This window comes from Tachysurus vachellii, chromosome 26 (assembly GCF_030014155.1).
Source record: "Tachysurus vachellii isolate PV-2020 chromosome 26, HZAU_Pvac_v1, whole genome shotgun sequence".
Taxonomy (NCBI): domain Eukaryota; kingdom Metazoa; phylum Chordata; class Actinopteri; order Siluriformes; family Bagridae; genus Tachysurus; species Tachysurus vachellii.
In genome coordinates this window covers 12,498,100-12,517,292 of record NC_083485.1, presented here as the reverse complement: position 1 = coordinate 12,517,292, position 19,193 = coordinate 12,498,100, and the positions used below count along the sequence as shown (strand labels likewise).

Below are 19,193 nucleotides of genomic sequence, written 5' to 3'. Positions count from 1 at the left end.
AGGAAGTGTGTGTGTAGTTTAGTTGTATAGTTGTTTGTGAGATTGTGTTTCTGTTGAATGTGATCTCAGGAACTCAACAGCTCTTGGCACAAACACTGAAACGATCTCGAGTCATATTCAGTAACGACGCCAAAATGACACAAGTGACCTTTTTGCCCCTGGCACGATGACAAGCCGAGACAAAACTCATGTTATGTACAGCATTAGAGGAAAGATAGCACAAACAAGCACAATCGATTTGCAGATTTATTTTGCAACCCGTATTGTTGACTGACTTATTTTAAGCTGTAGTATTAATACTGATCAAATGCCATAGGGAAAAAAACATTCTTTTTTAATTTATAGCGACCCCTAGGGGACAAATTTTGTAGTTCCTGTAGTCATAATGGCACATTTATTTCCTCGAATATACATACTGACTAAAACAAAGTCAATCAAAGGCGATTATTTTCCAATGAAAGCATGGAAGTGTTTTATTTGCTGACTCTGGAGACATCTTCCAATTTCTGAGTACAATTTTAAGCAGAAATGCAGCCTGTTGGTAAAACTAGATGGTTTTAGTCTGATATTGTGTCCAATTCGTGTGTAAAATGTCTGATATTCTTAAGTCCAATTGGTTTATTTTTCTTTTGGCTTCTCTCTTAAGGAAATAATTTAGGCAGCTAAAACTGGAACAGAAAAAAAAAATTAAACAATTTTAAGTAAAATATTGTTAGAAAATAAAATAAATGACAGGTTTCTTAGTGTGAGGTTTTCATAGTGCAGTCGGTGCAGAGTTCACAAACTCAACGTTAATAATTTTATTTCTTCAGTCGGAATTTTATTTAGTATTTATTTTTAACTAACTGGAACATGGTGCAAGTTCACACAGATGATCTATATATCACAACAAAAATCATTTCATGATGCAAAGTTTTGTCAGATGCAAACATTTTTTCAGTACCATAGGTGAACTTTAATACTTGAGCTTATAGAATTATCCACCTGTCAGTATTTGTAAGAACTGGATAAAGAATAATATAAAACCACAGATGGGGGAATAAAAAAAAAAAAAAACCAAGCAACCAACCAAACTATTTCAGGTATTTGAATGTCATAGCACTCCCTGGTGGTCAAATTACACGGTATTTATTTACTAAAATACCAGCATCATGGTCACAACATATGAATTGAATTAATATCGGCTAACACGGCAAATTCCTGTCGTCAGTATCATGTTCTACCAGCACTGCTCGACTGGTCCCACCATACTGCAACTCTTTTCTGTTCTAGTACCAAAATGGTGGAAAGAACTTCCCCTAGATGTCTGAACAGCTGAGACAATTAGGTTGTTAGTATCCTAAGTCTGTAACCTAGTGAACCAGTGTTTGTTTGTTGTTTGTTGTTTATATATATATATATATATATATATATATATATATATATATATATATATATATATATATATAAAAAATATATTATAAAAAATATATATAAAAAATATAATATAATATATTATAATATAATATATATACACACATACACTATATAAATACATATATATAAATACAAATATATATACATATATGTGTATGTATGTGTGTATGTTGCTCTGGATAAAGCCGTCTGCCAAATGCAGTAAATGTAAATATATTCCCTCTTAGCATGGCATATAATGCAAAACATCAACAGAATAACAGTTTCATAAATACTGGAAGTGGAGACTTGTAGTGAAAAAGACACAGTCAAAGGCAGTTTTCTATTTACATGCTATTTAAAATGCATTTATCACAAATGACAAACACTTTTGAACAGATAAGGCCCTGCTGGTATGGGGTTGAATCCTGTTCCCTACATCGCTGCACTCTTCCTGTTTAAAACCCGTTTAAAATGTCATTCTCAAGCTCGAGTCTTTCGTCCTGCCTTTCCTGTGTACAGAATCAAACCCCTTCGCTTGGTGCACACTGATGCTGGCAGTGTTTTGGTGCCAGTGAACCCGTTGAGCCCAATTTGCATGTTCTAGTCACAGTTTCAGCCTTCGGATCGCTCAGTAGAAACGCTTGCGTCGACTCTCGGTCCAGTGGCTGTAAACCACAAGACCGACGACGATGAGAAGAAAGAGGCCCAGCATGGAGAAGAGCACGGTGAAGAAGATGCCAATGCTGCTGATTGCTTCACCTTCCTGGTAGGCTGTGAGAGAAAGAAAGAAGTTTTGCTTGGAATTTTATGGAGCAGATCATCTGAAAACCAAATGTGTTCATTTAGTTTTAACATAAACCCCATAGGCCTTATTTATAAACCTTTTTTTTTACTAGAACTGTGAAATTATTTTATTTTCTTTAAAAAAAAAAAAAGTCTTTGAATTCTGATAATGATAATTCTGTTAATCTGATAATCCAAAGCATTCACAACACAGCTGCATAAAAAACACTATTAAAAAAGGCACAATGACTAAAACTGAACCATGTAATAATGCAGCACAGCCACTGCAGCTACACACACACACACACACACACACACACTAAACCTTCCCTTCTTTTTAAGGGCACCTTTTATTATGTCCTAATTCAGTCCCTCCAGGATTTTGCGATTTTCCGATCACAGAAATCAGCTCACTATCAAACAAACTCAATATTCAGAGGCACTTGCAATTCTTTAAAATCACCACAGAGTTTTCACAGATTTGCGCTGAGACGTGTTACACCTTCAGCCAAATTGATTCAGTGTCGAACATAAGTGCAGCCATCAGGGAAAGTCATTACATATGTCTTCAGTGGTAGGAGCTTAAAAGAAGAACTTCCAATTTAACTAATTCAGTGAATTTTTTTGAAAAAAAAGGGACAAAGCTTTAAAGCTGCATTACAAATGGGGGGTGTCAGGGAAGGATAATTAAGGTTTTTGGTTGTAACAATCCTGACGAATGCTAACTGACTAGGAAGTTTTATCCAAATTTCTTTGGATAAAAATAATTGCTATCTTTTGAGTCATTAATAACTACTTAATCTTTACAAGTTAATTTGTATATCAATATTTCACATTGTTTATTTGACTTGGAGTCAAAAAAAAAGTTTTTATACAAATCCGAGCTGGATTCTTACGAATATCTCACTTCTTACCAAAAAAGCTTGTGTGAACGATTTAGGGATAAACCTGTTCGTATCCCGCTATGTTACTCGCTACTTCTGAAAATTGTCACTATTGTCACCTGCTCAACGACTCTCTAAGTTGTGATCAATACAATTCCGCCTTACTCCTTATTAGCTCCATATTGTCCACGCTTGGAACAGTGACCTCTTCCTCATCGTCTTCGTCTAGCTTACTCCGGAGTACCGTCAGCTGGTAGAGCTTCAGAGAGATGAGATCGTGGTTGTCTTTAAAAATAAGAGAGAGAGATAGAGAGAGAGTTGGTTCTCTGCCTGGGACTCGAACCCTGGCCATAGCAATGAGAGCACCGGATCCTGCTTCTGGACCATCAGCAGTTCTGCGTGTCACTAATAATGAGCAGTAATGTTTAAGATGATCGTGAGGAAGGTCATGAGTTTGACTCCCAGGTCCACCAAGCTACCACTGCTGGGCCCCTAAGCAAGACCCTCAGTTTTATAAAATGAGATACAATGTAAGTCACTCTGGATAAGGGAGTCAAATGCTGGAAAGTCAATGCTTTTTAAATATGGATAACATTCAAATTCATCCTTTAATTCTTATCCAGCAACATAACAGCAAGATAATGGTTTTGCTGTTCAGTGTCGTATGATGTCTGCAAATCACTGAAAAAAATCAATCCTGATTTGATTTACATTTGTTTACACACTGTAAGAATATTTTACCCGAGAGGTCTCCGGTGATGGCCGTAGCACCGAAGTAGTAGCCCTGAGGAAGTCGCACACCCGGGATGTCCAGACAGTCCCTCCATTCATGCTGACCATCAATGTCAATCATAACCTGTACAGAAACAGTAGCAGACAAAGTTCTTTTTTTAATCCAGCTGCTGGAAATGCTGCAAAGTCAACAGACTATCATGTTCTCTGAGACACCTGTCCTGTAGCTTCTCACCGTAAGTCTGCGGCGGACGTATCTAATGAAGAGGAAGGTGTCGTGTTTGAGGTTGCGCACCATGGCGTTACAGCCACCCAGCTCAGTGGGTCTGCCGTCACGCTCATGATCGTATCCGATGGTGCCGTTCCCCACCATCGCTAAAATGTACGGGAAGATCCTCTGTAACGCACAAAGGTAAGGACTTCTTTATGCAGCTGCTTGCTTATACTGTAATAGATTTTTCTATTATGCCCCATGAGTGGCTACACATGAAAACTGTAGTGGGATTGAGGACTCTGACCAACCAACCAACCAACCAACCAACCATCCATCCATCCATCCATCAATCTTCATACCATATATCCTACACAAAGTTTTCAGGAACTTGGAGCCTATCCAAGTGGGTGCCCTGGTCAGGGTACCAACCCATGGTAGGGCACACACACACACACACACACACACACAAACACACACAAACACACAAACACACACACACACAAACACACTACAGACAATTTAAGGATGCCAATCAGACTACAATGCATGCCTTTGGACTGGGGGAGGAAACCAGAGCTCCTGAGTTTTCCCTGAGCACTGGGAAAACACGAAACCTCCTTTCACACAGCAGAGGAAGGAATCAGTTACTCTCCTTTCAGTTAGTGTGCAAGAAATATGTGTATTTAAAATATCAGCTTTAACGTCGATTATATTTGAGTCTGGATTAACAGCAAAACAAAGCAAATGGAACTTAAGCCAAACTTGGTTGTATATCAGAGAGGCATACCTGTGTGCGAGGGGTGTACCGTTTCTTCTGGGCCTAAATGCAAAAGACACAGAAGTCACCATTACATAGAAAAATCTTTTAAAACTCTTATTTCTATAAAATAAGATAATACTAATCTTACCAAGAATCTTACCTCTATATGTTTTTCCTCATTAGGGTAAGTATCTACAAACACACCTAACCCTGTGAAGAAATCTTTATTTCCAAACACTGGACCTGTAACGATATCAGTGAGAAATGCTGCTATGATTTAGATACTGAATTCTGTGCATCATCATAGGTGTCGGTGCTTTACCTTTCTGTATGCGTTCTTTTGTGTACCACACTGCCAGACCGTCTCCGTTCAGGTTCTTCTTCCCATGACCGTGGATTTTAAAGTGCACCTGCAGTTCCCAGTCTTTCAAGTGACACGGCTACCCACACACACACACACACACACATACATACAGCAGTAACTGCTAGTAGTACCTGCATGCAGTAGTAGCAGTACCTGTTGGTGTCACTCGCTGAAGGGAATGTAGTGTTAAGAATAAAAGCAATGCTACATCAGACACTTTAGATAGAGATGAATCCTCATCTGTGCTGTTATCAGCTGTTATAAAATCTTTTGCACAAACGATGATCACATCTATATATATATATATACACACACATCTATATATATACACACACACACACACACACACACACACACACACACACACACACACACACAGTACAGTCTGGATCTTTCCTTTAATGGATGGGAAATGTGTTACTTACAATGCGGCTCCACACTGCCCCCTGCTTGCTCTGCATATCTGGAGTGAGGCGCACCTGATCAGTGGTTACCATGGCATCACCCATCAGCTCCCAGTGGGAAGAGCCGGAAGAACCGATTCCTGAGTCAGACACCCTCAGAGATATCAACTTGTCAATTCAAATCTTCGAATGTTGTTATAAAACTTATAAATCTAGATTCTCATGAACCCATCGCAACATGGGTGCATGTTAGTTTTGAAAAAAAAATAAATAAATAATAATAATAATAAATAATAATGTTTATAGAAATGAATAAAACAGTGCACGTGCCTATTATATGAGTGTTTCTGGATAGAGTCATGCTCTATTCGGGTAATTTTTCATACATGTCATTTTTATTTAACACCAAAAATATGCATAGCTCTCAATGTGCCATCTATAAGATGTATAGGTATAATAATAATTCTATGGTGTGATTTGGACGCATTGCATGAACAGGACACTGGTTCCTACCTTGATATGGTTTCGACAACGAATATTCTCTCTTTAGAAACTCCTCCATTTCATGGCCATCATCTGACAAGCAAGATCTTAAAGAAGCAATAGATATCACACAAAGCGCAAGCATAATTGTAGCCATTTTCGCACACATTCACTCCCCTTCTATGTGTTTTCAGCACTAACGTAAGGCGGCGGCCATCGTATTTCTAGTACAATCCTCTGAACGCTTCCTATTGGCTGAGGTCATTACATGGCGCATTCCTATTGGGGCGCTGGATAATCAATCAAATCGCACACTGAACTGTCCTGCCATTCTACTGGTCTCTGAACTTTAAGTTTATTAACTGATAAATAATTTATTTAAAGAAAAGCGCGTATGCAGTCGAATAAAAATAAATAAATAAATAAATAGATAAATAAGAGAGAAAAATACACGCTCCCACATGCAAACACACACACACACACTCCCTCACACACACACACACATACACACACACACACACACTCCCTCACAAACACACACACACTCCCTCTCCTCACACACACACACACACACACACTCTCTCTCCCTTTATTTAGCAATGAAATATTTATCTGCAAATACATTAACATAAAATTACAGTTAGAATATCGTAGTATTATAATATAGAAGTCAATCCCAAATGAGAATTTTAGTATTATCTCTTTCCCTACATATTCGTATTTGTATTTAATTTTCCCTAAGTATTCTGTATTTATTGTACTGTAAGTTTGGATTATTATAATGATGATGATGATGATGATGATGATGATGATGATGCTTGCATGTTATCTCCTTCTCTATCTATACTCATGTGTCCCAACACAACTAAATCTCTACATTTACTACACTTAGATTGTTTAAAATTATATTAAATAACAGATGCAGATCAATCCAATTATTATTCCACACCATCAAATGCGTATGGACAATCATTTCATAACACATAATTATAATTAATTTCAGTAAATCCTAGTGAAAAGTTCTCTCTTAGATCAATCTCAATTTTCCGGGTAATATTACGTCATCACTACTAAGGGACGATTCAAAAATAGTCTGATAAAAAAAAACGAAAAAAATAAATCGATTTATAATATATCGTATGAAAGTCATCTCGCAATAATGAACATTTATATTTAATAGACAGACTAAAACATATGGGCAGTTACGTGTAAAACCGTCATGTTGTTTTATTCTAAATTAGAAAGTTAAAAGTTCGCATTCCTGCTTTTAAAAAAATATTGACGTTAATTTACTTATTATTAATGTGTCTAACGATGACTGAATTGTTTATTTATTAGTCAATTCTATCTAGAATGCAAGTGTAGCAGCTCTCAACTCCATAATAGTTAAAGACGCCAAAAACCCTGGTATGTAATTTGTACATAGTCCCTTAATTTTAGCACGCGACGCTGCAGCAATACATTGTGTCTTTACTCAGGATAGTAATTCTTTAGTATACCAGCATTTTGTATGGAAATGTACTAAAGCGGAAACAATGGATCCGATACCCGAGACTGAGAGTAAAAAAGTCGACATTTATCGGGACACATGGGTTCGGTTCTTGGGTGAGTTAGGTTAGGATTTCTTAGTTAAAATGTCATGTATAGGTAATAAAAGTAAAGTCTGAATGTATGCTAGCTGAATATGGCTAACAGCTGTATGAAGCTAGTAACCTATGAGGTTAGGGTTGATACTGACTGAATATTAAGGCTTATAAAGGATGACAATATAGCACATTATCCAGGCAGTCACACAACCAGTGAAAGGTTACAACATCTTTATATAAAACGTGTTTAATGTCAAGGTCAGTCAGTCAGTCAGTCAGTCAGTGTGTTTCGGGTCGAGGGTGCCAAAACTTTTAGTTAAGAACCTAGTGTCGTTTTCAAAGGATTTAATTCGTGTCCATAAGTATTTAAAACTAAACTAAACACTTTTTTTTTCACGTGAAAAAATAGCTCGTATCTGACCGAAAGAACGTTGTTACCAGAAAGCTAGCTAACAGTATGACGTCACAACAAAAGTAAGTAAGTCAGTCAATAAAAAGCAATAGAAAAAACTTGTTTATAGAAATAGTTGTAGAAATAAACCTGGTTCACGTTCAAGCTTTCAGCGTCACAGAACATATAAAGAACATAGAAAAAAAGCTTATTATAAAGATAATTATAATACAAAAAATCAAGATTAATATTAGATCTATTTAAGTGTGTTTGTATTTATCCCCAATGAGCAAGTCTGAGGTGATTCAGGTGACTGCGGGGAGGAAAAACTCCCTTAGATGGAAGAGGAAGAAACCTTGAGAGGAACCAGACTCAAAGGGGAACCTCATCCTCATATGGGTGACGTCGGAGGGTGTGATTATAAATATACAGTCTGATAAATGTTGTAATGATGAGGAGATTGTTGTCCTCAAAGACCACATGGAGTTGGCATCATGACCTGTTTGAGCTGAGTGTCAAGCTAATAGAAAATGTGACAGAGCTTGGCAGGGTAAAGTACTAAAGCGCCGCTGCATCACTCTTGAAATAGAGATGAAATCGAACGGTATTATGGTTAACGTAGCACAACAAGGTGAAAGTCAGAATTTTCAAATCATATCAAATTTCAAATCAAATTTTATTTGTCACATACACATACATACAAGGGTACGATACGCAGTGAAATGCCTTTTGCATCTGTCCGGTATTTAAGCATAAAAGGAATGCAATTAGGGATTTAAAAAAAACAAACAAAAAAACCAATAGGAGATAAATAAAAAGTATAAACTATATAAAAAATATAGAAAATATGAAAATATATGTGAAAAAATAATGTATATACATATACATAAACATATACATAAATGCGTATGGTTATTAATGATTGTCCTTAAAGTGCCTATGTGTAGTATGGTGTGTATAGAGTGTATAAAGTGGCACTGTGCTGTGCAAGTCCAGAGTTAAAGTGACAGTTAAATTGCATTTTATTGCAGAATTAATCAAGGTGGGGGCACGGTGGCTTAGTGGTTAGCACGTTCGCCTCACACCTCCAGGGTTGGGGGTTCGATTCCCACCTCCGCCTTGTGTGTGTGGAGTTTGCATGTTCTCCCCGTGCCTCGGGGGTTTCTCGGTACTCCGGTTTCCTCCCCGGTCCAAAGACATGCATGGTAGGTTGATTGGCATCTCTGGAACATTGTCCCTAGTGTGTGATTGTGTGAGTGAATGAGAGTGTGTGTGTGTGCCCTGCGATGGGTTGGCACTCCGTCCAGGGTGTATCCTGCCTTGATGCCCGATGACGCCTGAGATCATCACAGATCGGCACAGGCTCCCCGTGACCCGAGGTAGTTCGGATAAGCAGTAGAAAATGAGTGAGAGTGAGAGAATTAATCAAGGTCACATGTGAGTCCTTCAGGGTGGATTTTAGCTTTAAGTTTTTAACGGTTATAACAGAGCAGCTGAATATACTGTACAGTGAGCAGAGCTTTTAGGAACACTGACATTTAGTCAGGGTGACTTTGAATCTGCTGTGCTGCTAAATTAGGTACTAAAGTCTACATCATGCAAAATGATTCAGACTCTCCCTCTCTCACACAATTCCATTCCCCTGTTCTAAATATCGAGCCTCTTGTGTACCTGTATCTTTTGTGCTGTTATGTGAAAGTGGGTTGGCCAAAGCACAGTCGTATTAATGCGTAAGGCAAAAAAAAGAAAAAATGATACTGATGCTGTGACCCTGTCCAGACTGTATTAGTTTCCTATATACATCGCTCCTAGTGCGTAAGTGAGTAAGGAAGTGATTTCTGACACGGGACTGAATCCTGATGCTGCAGTTAGGACATGAGAAGGTTGTAGACATCAACAGCATTGATATTTGCAGAGAGAATATATGTGCTTTTACGTTAAGCAGATATGTCTATTTCACTGTTAATTTGATCAAGACTTTTATTCAAGGGGGAAGTCGTGGCCTAATGGTTAGAGAGTTTGACTCCTAACCCTAAGGTTGTGTGTTCGAGTCTCGGGCCGGCAAAGCAAGGCACCGAACCCCCCCAGCTGCTCCCCGGGCGCCACAGCATAAATGGCTGCCCACTGCTCTGGGTGTGTGTTCACGGTGTGTGTGTGTTCACTGCTGTGTGTGTGTACTTTGGATGGAATGAATTCTGAGTATGGGTCACCGTACTTAGCCGTATGTCACTTCACTTCAAAGGTATTTTTAGGAATTTTAGAAATCTAACACTGGATTTTGCAAAAAAATTAGGATGTATTAGGATTAGGATTTAAACAAATTAGGATGTATATCTGTTTTTTGCTTTTCTCTTTATTCATTCATTCATTTATTCATTCTTTAATCCATCTTGAGTAACTGCTTTATCCTGCTCAGGGTCATGATGGATCCAGAGCCTGACCCAAGAACAGTGTGTGTGAGGCAGGAATACACACCAGAGGCATTTTAGCATAGCCAGTCTGCCTACAGGTATGCTTTTGAGAGTTAGGAGGAAACAGGATAACCCAGAGGAAACCAACAGGGGGGGATGGGCGCAGTAACCTGAGGGTTTCATTGTAGCTTTGAGGTCTCAGTTTATTGAGGTTATGTCTCACTCTTGTGCTCCTTTAGGATATGCCAACGAGGTGGGCGAGGCATTTCGTGCCCTCGTGCCCGTCAGCATGGTGTGGGCGAGTTACGCAGTCGCAACAGCATACGTATCAGCGGATGCAGTGGATAAAGGCAAGAAGGCAGCTGCAGTAAGTGTGTGGATATATTTGTGGAAAGATCAAGAACTGTATTGCAACAAAAATATACCCAGATTTGGTACTAGTCAGATTCCTTCATACATGTTATGGAGGGATTATCTGTGTCTAGATGTACTCTTTACATTTATGTTGAGCAGAAACGCGTCTCAAAGCACAACACCCTGAACCACACAGAAAAAGAGACATTTTGTTATTTTATTCTTCAGTTTAATGTGTGCTTTGTGATAAGGCTCATGGTGATCACCCGGGGAAGACTACACGTGTGGCTGTTGCTGTAGTGGACACGTTTGTGTGGCAGGCGTTGGCGTCCGTGGCCATTCCCGGCTTCACCATAAACCGTGTGTGTGCTGCTTCACTCTACCTGCTGGGCAAAACTACACGGTGGCCTTTACCTGTGCGCAAGTGGACAACCACCGCCATCGGCCTTTCTACCATCCCCTTCATTATCAAACCCATAGACAGGTGTGTGAGGGAGAGGGGGAGGGTGTGTGTGGAGGGAGTGTGTGTGTGTGTGAGGGAGAGCGTGTGTGTGTGAGGGAGAGCATGTGTGTGTGCGCGTGAGGGAGAGCATGTGTGTGCGCGTGAGGGAGAGCATGTGTGTGCGCGTGAGGGAGAGCATGTGTGTGTGCGTGAGGGAGAGCATGTGTGTGTGCGTGAGGGAGAGTATGTGTGTGTGAGGGAGTGTGTGTGTGAGGGAGTGTGTGTGTGAGGGAGTGTGTGTGTGTGTGTGCGAGGAAGTGTGTGGGGTAGAGTGTGTGCGTGAGGGAGAGCATGTGTGTGTGCGTGAGGAAGAGCATGTGTGTGTGTGAGGGAGTGTGTGTGTGTGTGTGAGGGAGTGTGTGTGTGTGTGTGTGAGGGAGTGTGTGTGTGTGTGTATGTGTGTGTGTGTGTGTGAGGGAGTGTGTGTGTGTGAGGGAGTGTGTGTGTGTGAGGGAGTGTGTGTGTGTGAGGGAGTGTGTGTGTGTTAAGGAGAGTGTGTGTGTGTTAAGGAGAGTGTGTGTGTGAGTGAAACAGTATCATGGACAGTGTCCCATTATTTGAGGCTAGGCATTGTTGTGCTTTGTAATACATTTCTGAAATGGTGTGTGTGTGTTTGTGTTCATAAAGGTCTGTAGACTTCCTCCTGGACTCCAGCTTGAGAAAGGTGTACGGTGAAGGAGAAAAGCACGAGTGAAGCCGATCTACACGTCCATGTAAAACCTCATCAGAGCACAGCAGCAGTTTTCATTTCCATCAAATTGCTTTACCATGATGCACAACCTCAAAGTTTCTAGCGGTGTCTAATGATGCAGCAGTACCGTAGTTTGATACGAGGCTCTCGATACTACAATCGTAATGTAATCAGTTTTTATAAGGCACATTATACTGTTAAGAGTCTGAATCAATCATAGAAACACATTTTTATTATGTATCGAGACACCACAATAACATTTTGTTACATGTCACACATACTGTAAATGTGTAGCTGTATTACTGAGCTGGAAATGAACAACTACTGTATATTCTCTTGCACAGGATTCTGAGAGTCACTTCACTTCAATTACATTGAACGTTTTCCATGAGACAACTCTATGTATTTGTCTTGCAAATCATTAATCGGATAAATTCTTAGCCAAAGTCAAAGAAAACATTACTATGAACGGTTTATTAATTTTCTGACACAATCTGTGTGTAATATTTGGCTCTGTTGTACCTCAGTGCATTACATCGATAGCTGTCAGAGCAGGTTATTGAGAAAGCTGAGAGCAAACTATGCAAAAAGACGTGAAGCCATAAGCTGCAAATATCTACATTTGACCTGCATTTTAAAGCTTTTAACTCTTAAACTCATCCCAGCATAGAGGTCAAATGACAAGAAACAGAACTAGTGACTATTTTTTCATTCTGCAGGTGAACTGTATTATTTTCTCTATATCTGAATAGTCAGCGTATCATATTCAGAGTCCACATGGATCTGGAACTACTCTGGAAACAGAAGAAAAAGAACGTTTATCTGTTTACTTGGTGTTTATTTTTAAAAGGGAAATTTTTATGTTTTAATGTTTTGTTATGGGGCTTCAGACATATTAGGATGAAATGTGACGATAAACAATGAGAAGGGTTTATTTTTTTAAATTCATTTATAACTGTACTGTGACGGCATTCGGGGATTTGTTTTAAAGAACTCTGGTGTGAGGCATTTATTTAAAAAAATATCTAGATGTTTAATATGTAATAAAAATAAAAAATAAAATGCTGCAACAAAGTCTGTAATAAAGTGTAGTATAAAGGAACAAGCCTTACTTGAGTCTTGATGGAACCTGATGTTTAATGGCTGGCAGGACAAAGTGTGACCCAAACAATTGTCTGTACAATTGTACTGTTTAAAAAAAAAAGAAAAGGTTTATGTTGAAATGTAAAAAAAAAAATAAACACCATTGCGTTTATATTAAACAGATTCGTCACTAACATATCTATCTATCTATCTATCTATCTGCGTGTGGTATATAGAGACACATATAGATACAATCTTTAATGTAATTTGCCACCATTATAATTCTCATGGTTTGTATTTTTGTAGCATCCTTAAGACTTCCAGACATACAGTAATGGTGGACATTTTCTTAATTCACGTGTCCTTTTTGCTGAGCCTTTTATAATCACCTGATCCTATTTCAGTGATTTGTCAATTTGTCAATACCCATGATTCATTTCAGAGCATTTATATTTGGCATAATAATTTAAGCTTTAAGATATTTTCTTAATCGCCACTCAAGTATGTCTCGAATAAGTCTTTCTGTGTTTCCCAACCTTCACCTGATTCCACCTGGTTAGTCAGAGAAGATAATTGACAGTCAGTCCTGAGAATGTGATTGGATGGCTGAAACAGCCCCGCCTACATGCTGGTCTTAAGTGCTGACAATGATTAAAGTAATTAAGTTCCTAGTCCACTGTTTTGATGTTACTGGTTGGCAGGAAGATGATTTTAACTCAGGTTTTGCTGTTTTGGCTTTTTCTTGCCTCTACGTTTGGGCAGAAAGGTAAAATTATATATCCTTTTTGCTTAAGGAGAAATGGTGGAAACTTGACTTACTGTATATTTAAAACTTATTCCAAAATTATTTCCAAAAAAAAGCAGCTTTCAATATTTTCCTCATGGTTTGTCTATTTCCACTTAATTATGGTTTGATGCATTTGACTTATCTGTGACCTTCTGGTCATAAATCTAGTGATCGACTGTTCAGCTAATGCAGCAGTCACTATACAGTGGAGGCCGGAGTTAAACTGGGCCCAAAAGCTGGATCTTTCGAAAGCTCATCTGGGAAGTTGTCCACCCTCGAGTATATCTATGGAACACGATATGCTGCTGTTCTCCGTCTGGCTTCATGACTGTGGCTTTAAACGACTGGTAACGGGTTTGTTCTGTATGTGTGTAACGTCTAGAGTTTTTCAGACATCCAGGTCGTTTGAAATGTATAGCTGTATCAACTTCAGTCAGGTCCAGCAACCTGGTTTTCTGAAAATCTGTCTTCTTGCAATGCATTTCATGCAATCATGAAGAGAAGTTGGTTTAAAAACTAGTTGAAGATTAGTTACTTATGGCTTCCAAAAAGAGTTGCATCCAAGATTTAACCTCTAAAAAAATTGTGCCTTCTTTTAATTCACCTATTGATCCATTTTCACTTGTACATGGTTACCCACAATGCCCAGCATGATGGGATTTATGGTGGCCGTTACTTCTTCTGTACCTGACATGGGTGCAGCGTTTCATTCCATTCAAACAGAAGCTACACCTGGGTCTAATGCATGGTGTAAATGTAAGTTTAACTGGTGAAATCAGGTGCGTCTCCTGCTTGATTGGGATTAAAAGCTTCTCCCACATGAGGCCTTTGCTGATAAGATTTGAACTAAAAACAGCAAAACGTTTATTAGTCCTTTCCTGTTCCGCTCATGCTGTACAGGCAGTGAAGCCTCACTTTTCATGTTGCTCATATGAATAACATTACATTCACAGCATTTGGCAGACGCCCTTATGCAGGGCGACTTACATTATTTCATATTTATACAACTGAGCAATTGAGGGTTAAGGGCCTTGCTCAGGGGCCCAACATTGGCATCTTGGTGGACCTGGGATCGAACTCGCAACCTTCCGATTGGTAGCCCATAACATGCCAACTAACAAATTAGCATCAGTCTCACTGCACATCACGCTCAGGGTGGTGTATCTCTGTAATCAGCTATAAAGAATGTCTTGTATCTGTCATTGTTACAGATTGTCTGATTATAACAGGCTTCTTTCAGGTGAGTGAGGGCAAAGTGACCTACACCAACGTGCTGACTTATAGCCTGGATGCTGGACTTTCTCCCATTACTGAGCTGGTAGAATGCGTTTATGACTTGTAAGTAGTACGTTTTTAAAATAAGAATCTTTTTGATCAAATGATGTAGTGGATGGATGTGTGTTGGTTTACTGTTCTGGTAAATGGTATTGAATTGATCTAGCAATAGCACTGATCTGGATATGGACAACGTGAACAATGACCGTGTCTTCACTCTGGCGCTGATGAACAGTAAGTGAGAGATCTTAAGTTAACTTGTAATGTGTCATGCAGAGAGTGTTGAATTTTCTATGAATGAAGTTGTAGAAATTGGTTATGCTAATTTGGCTGAAAAAGTTCCCCATAGCATGTAAATGCAATCTAAAATATTACACATTTCTGATTGATTAATAAAATAGACAGAGGACCTCATGATGTGCTATTTGGAAATGCTTTACATCTTGAAGGCTAGCTACTAATAAACCAAATTGCATTAGTCACAGTGCAAGTGAGATTTCCTTGTTTTGTTTGTTTATTTTTGCGTTATATTTTGTGACTTGCACTATTGTATCCTAGTCACCAAACTTACAAGCATGACAATAACTGTTGTTTTTTTTTGTTTATCACTAGCATTAGCTTGTTGAGCTGACTAGCTTAGCATCCATGTTTTGTACACACATCTCTGATGAATTATGATTTGAATCTGAAAGACAACACTGAGTGGATTCTTAAAACCTATATTCAAACACCCCTATTAGTTACCCATGGTTCAGGGCTACTATCTCTTGTTAAATGTTTTAGAAGTTCTGTAGTGTTAAGGTGATGTACATGCCATGTTTTTGTTCTGTAGGTGATTTTAATGGCCCTGCACCATCCACCGTGTTCACAATTGGCACGAAGATTCACATCCGGGCCAAAGTGAAACAGCAGGAACTCACAGCTGTACAGATTTTCCTGCAGCGCTGCATGCTAGCAAACACTCCAGATCTCTCTCAGTACAGCCAGCTACATGTGCTTATTTCTGATGCTGGGTAAACATTTTGTCCAGTTTGTGGAGGGAAATTAATGTCTACTTTTTAATTGACACTTGAGTGAATAAAATGTATTAACTGGTGTTATTTAAAAGGTGTCTTACAGAAAGTAAAGAAGGAAACGCGACGTTCTTGCCCAGACGGGAACCCTCCGAAATTCGCCTTTATATTCAAGCCTTTAGATTTGCCTTGGGAGAACAAGTGAGGATGGTCTATATATCTAAGGATGGTCTTGATATCTAAATATAAAGAGGTTTAAGTATAAGTTGGTTTTGAGATTTTTGGCTTTTTAACATGCTAAAAAATGACTTTTCAGGTTTTCCTTCATTGTGACATGACCACAGGGGATCTTCAGCACTTTAGTGTTTATGAGAAATCCTGCCAATACTTGCATGACCAAAGCAGGTAATCTACATTACAGCTGATTATTCTTATAGAAAAGCATTTTCATATCATATTTCATGGCACAAGCCTACAGGACAAGCCTTAGAACCCGCTGTGGTGCCAGTGTCAATAATGTGACCATGATTTTGGTGCCAATGAGGGTTCTTTGGATGGTCAATAGATCCAGACTTCTAAACATGTTCTGCTTGAGCAAAATCAAGAACCTTTTAGGAACAAGGGTTTTCACAAATCCTCATTGGATACTTGGGATCTAAGCACTCAGTTGTACTTGTTCTGCTGTATATAGTTTATAAACCCCGGTGGAATGGATCAAAAACACTGGTGTGCCAAATGGAACTATTTTTTAACATTAAACAGTATATCCTGTTGAAGACAAATGGACCTTGATGTTCTAGGTGGGAGCTTCTTGATGATCCAGCCCAAAGTTATATCTGTAGCTGCTGTGAATCTCTTACTTGCATGCATTGGAACAACTTTGAATCTGGTACTGTAACTTTTATGCTCATTGGTGATTGGGTCCAATAATCTTTAGGACCGGTGGTGTTGATGGGGCTTCAAGTTTCTAGTTCAGTTTTCAGCTTCTCCAGTAGATTCCGTCTTGTTTTGTTTTTTCCTCAAGGGACATACACACGGCAGGTTCTTGGGCCTTTTACAATGGTTGAGTCACGACCTGGTGCTTCGGATAAGTACACATTCTGGACAGCAGAACAAGGTCTGTATATTTTAAGTGAATATTTGTGTGTGTGTGTGTGTGTATATAATGATAGTGATTTGGAATTTGTGTCTTTAGAATCGGAGGTGTTGGTAGTTGGGGTTGTGTATCTTTAGGCTCACTGACGGAACAGTGGTGTTGGTGTGCTGTCTTTAGGATAAGAGGTGTTGGCGATGGGGCTCAATGTTTCTAGTTCAGTTATCTTCCCCAATGGTGATGGCTTCTTGTATGACCTTTTTCTTAAGGGATATATATATATACATACACCAGGTTCTTGGGCTTTGTGAGCACGGTCTGTGTATGTTAAGTGAACATTTGGTAAAAGAACATGCTGTGTGAATAACGTTTCTGTTTGTGTAGGATTGGGAGGTGTTCCTGTGTGGCTCGTGGCACTTGCTGTTTGCCTGATTCTGATCTTGATGGCTGCAGCCGTTGCGACGAGCTACTACCTGTGTTTTTGGAGAGGTGGAAGGTTGGGATACCGACCAAGCCGAGAACTTCTGAATAAATATTAACCTTTTTTGGTTTAAAGATTGAAAAATTGCCTTTGGTGATTTTGTTTTTAAAGTGATGTGATGCCAGTTTGAAGGAGGGTGTAAGGTTATCCCTATTGCTTATGATTCAGCCACCAAGCCAGATAAAAAGCCTAATCAATTATTAACAGCAGCATAATGTCAGGGCAGCCCATGTTTACAGCAGCTGGAATATGAGGCTCTTGAATACCATAGGCTGTCTGTGCTGCTTTGATTCCACATGGGGGCTCCACCAGCACTGTCGATCTCAATCACGCTTCTGTCTGGCTAAGAACCTGCAGGAACCGTTCAGGCAGCCAGCATAAACATGAGCTGGCAGCCCTCCATTCTCTGGGGACGATCACGACTGAATTTCTCAACAGAAGTGTGTGTGTGTGCAAGAGGAAAGACAAAGCGCAATGCACTGGAGAAATTTAGAAGTGAAAAATCCTATCAAGTAGTCATCCAATTTTCCTGTAGTTCATTGTGAACATGCAGGTTGATGATTTAGCTGCATTTTAGCAGACATTTTCTTTCATTTCATTTATTTTAATCTCACACACTAGTGCCAGGTTGCCAAAAAAGACACTTTTTTTTTACAAATACACCCAACCGTGTAAATGCATATTTAAACTAGCCCTTGCAGTGTAATTAGAGAATCCAGTTCAGGCTCTTTAAACTTTGTTCCAGCTGCAGGAAGCATGTACTTGTATTCAAGATAAATAAATGCAAGATTTTGGTTTTCTAATAAATCAGATCAAAAACTCAAACTTTTTTTTTTTTTTTAATTTTTCACCATAACATTCCTTTCCTATGCTCTGTAGTCTTCCACCCCTCCACCCTGCCTCGCCTTAGGGTTGCCTCCGTGGCCTCATTAGAATAATGGGAATGCTGCTGCGACAGGCAGGTCGGTGGGGAGAGAGCGCGGGGGAGAGAGAGTAATGTTTTAATTCGCCCGCACGAGTGTCGGGCTCCGGCTGCATCCAAACATTTATTATGAGGCTCCCTTGAGCAATATCACGTCGCATTAGGAGGCCTGAGGAGACAAAGAGCTGATGAATTGAATTAATCTGCAGAGCCCGGTGATAGATGGGCCTGTTCAGCCAGGCTGGGAGAATGGCCACATTGTTCATCTTTCACTTCAATGGCCACAGAGCCACTTTGATTTGAGCCTTGTATTGAAGTCCACAAGTGGGCAAGGAGGGGTCCCTTCTCACTCCTGCTTTAAACATGGCCAAGGTGGATTTACACTTGCCCTGATGCAGTCCGACGTAAACTTCTCTATAAATGTTTTTGTTTCACAGGAATAATTTATTTTACCTTCCCTAATAATAAAAAAGATATTTTGCCCTTAGGAATAAAATACCCTTTCTTTATCTAATCTTCCTTTAGCACATGGGTCGTGTATGTGCGGTTGCCACGAGCCAGAATCTCAGCATGTGTGTTTTT

At 39.3% G+C, this 19,193-nt stretch overlaps 3 protein-coding genes across 3 annotated transcripts; 2 read left to right on the top strand and 1 right to left on the bottom strand.

Moving 5' to 3' along the window:
• Positions 1 to 1,551: 1,551 nt before the first annotated feature.
• On the bottom strand, positions 1,552 to 6,249 carry lman2la (lectin, mannose-binding 2-like a). The gene is made up of 9 exons (XM_060862817.1): positions 6,053 to 6,249; positions 5,561 to 5,679; positions 5,094 to 5,211; positions 4,932 to 5,014; positions 4,799 to 4,831; positions 4,033 to 4,194; positions 3,807 to 3,921; positions 3,231 to 3,350; positions 1,552 to 2,169 (listed from the first exon to the last, which is right to left on the bottom strand). The coding sequence occupies exons 1-9, from the start codon at positions 6,189 to 6,191 to the stop codon at positions 2,027 to 2,029; spliced, it is 1,032 nt and encodes a 343-aa protein (XP_060718800.1). The 5' UTR covers positions 6,192 to 6,249; the 3' UTR covers positions 1,552 to 2,026.
• Positions 6,250 to 7,476: 1,227 nt separating this feature from the next.
• Positions 7,477 to 13,063, top strand: mtfp1 (mitochondrial fission process 1). Its single transcript, XM_060863578.1, has 4 exons — positions 7,477 to 7,627; positions 10,650 to 10,777; positions 11,016 to 11,248; positions 11,894 to 13,063. Exons 1-4 carry the CDS (start codon positions 7,558 to 7,560, stop codon positions 11,958 to 11,960), a joined length of 498 nt encoding a protein of 165 aa, XP_060719561.1. The 5' UTR covers positions 7,477 to 7,557; the 3' UTR covers positions 11,961 to 13,063.
• A 603-nt stretch (positions 13,064 to 13,666) lies between these two features.
• Positions 13,667 to 17,773, top strand: LOC132841022 (uncharacterized). Its single transcript, XM_060863181.1, has 10 exons — positions 13,667 to 13,806; positions 13,996 to 14,174; positions 15,068 to 15,165; positions 15,269 to 15,336; positions 15,935 to 16,115; positions 16,211 to 16,316; positions 16,432 to 16,520; positions 16,916 to 17,004; positions 17,140 to 17,232; positions 17,593 to 17,773. The coding sequence occupies exons 1-10, from the start codon at positions 13,725 to 13,727 to the stop codon at positions 17,745 to 17,747; spliced, it is 1,140 nt and encodes a 379-aa protein (XP_060719164.1). The 5' UTR covers positions 13,667 to 13,724; the 3' UTR covers positions 17,748 to 17,773.
• Positions 17,774 to 19,193: the final 1,420 nt, after the last annotated feature.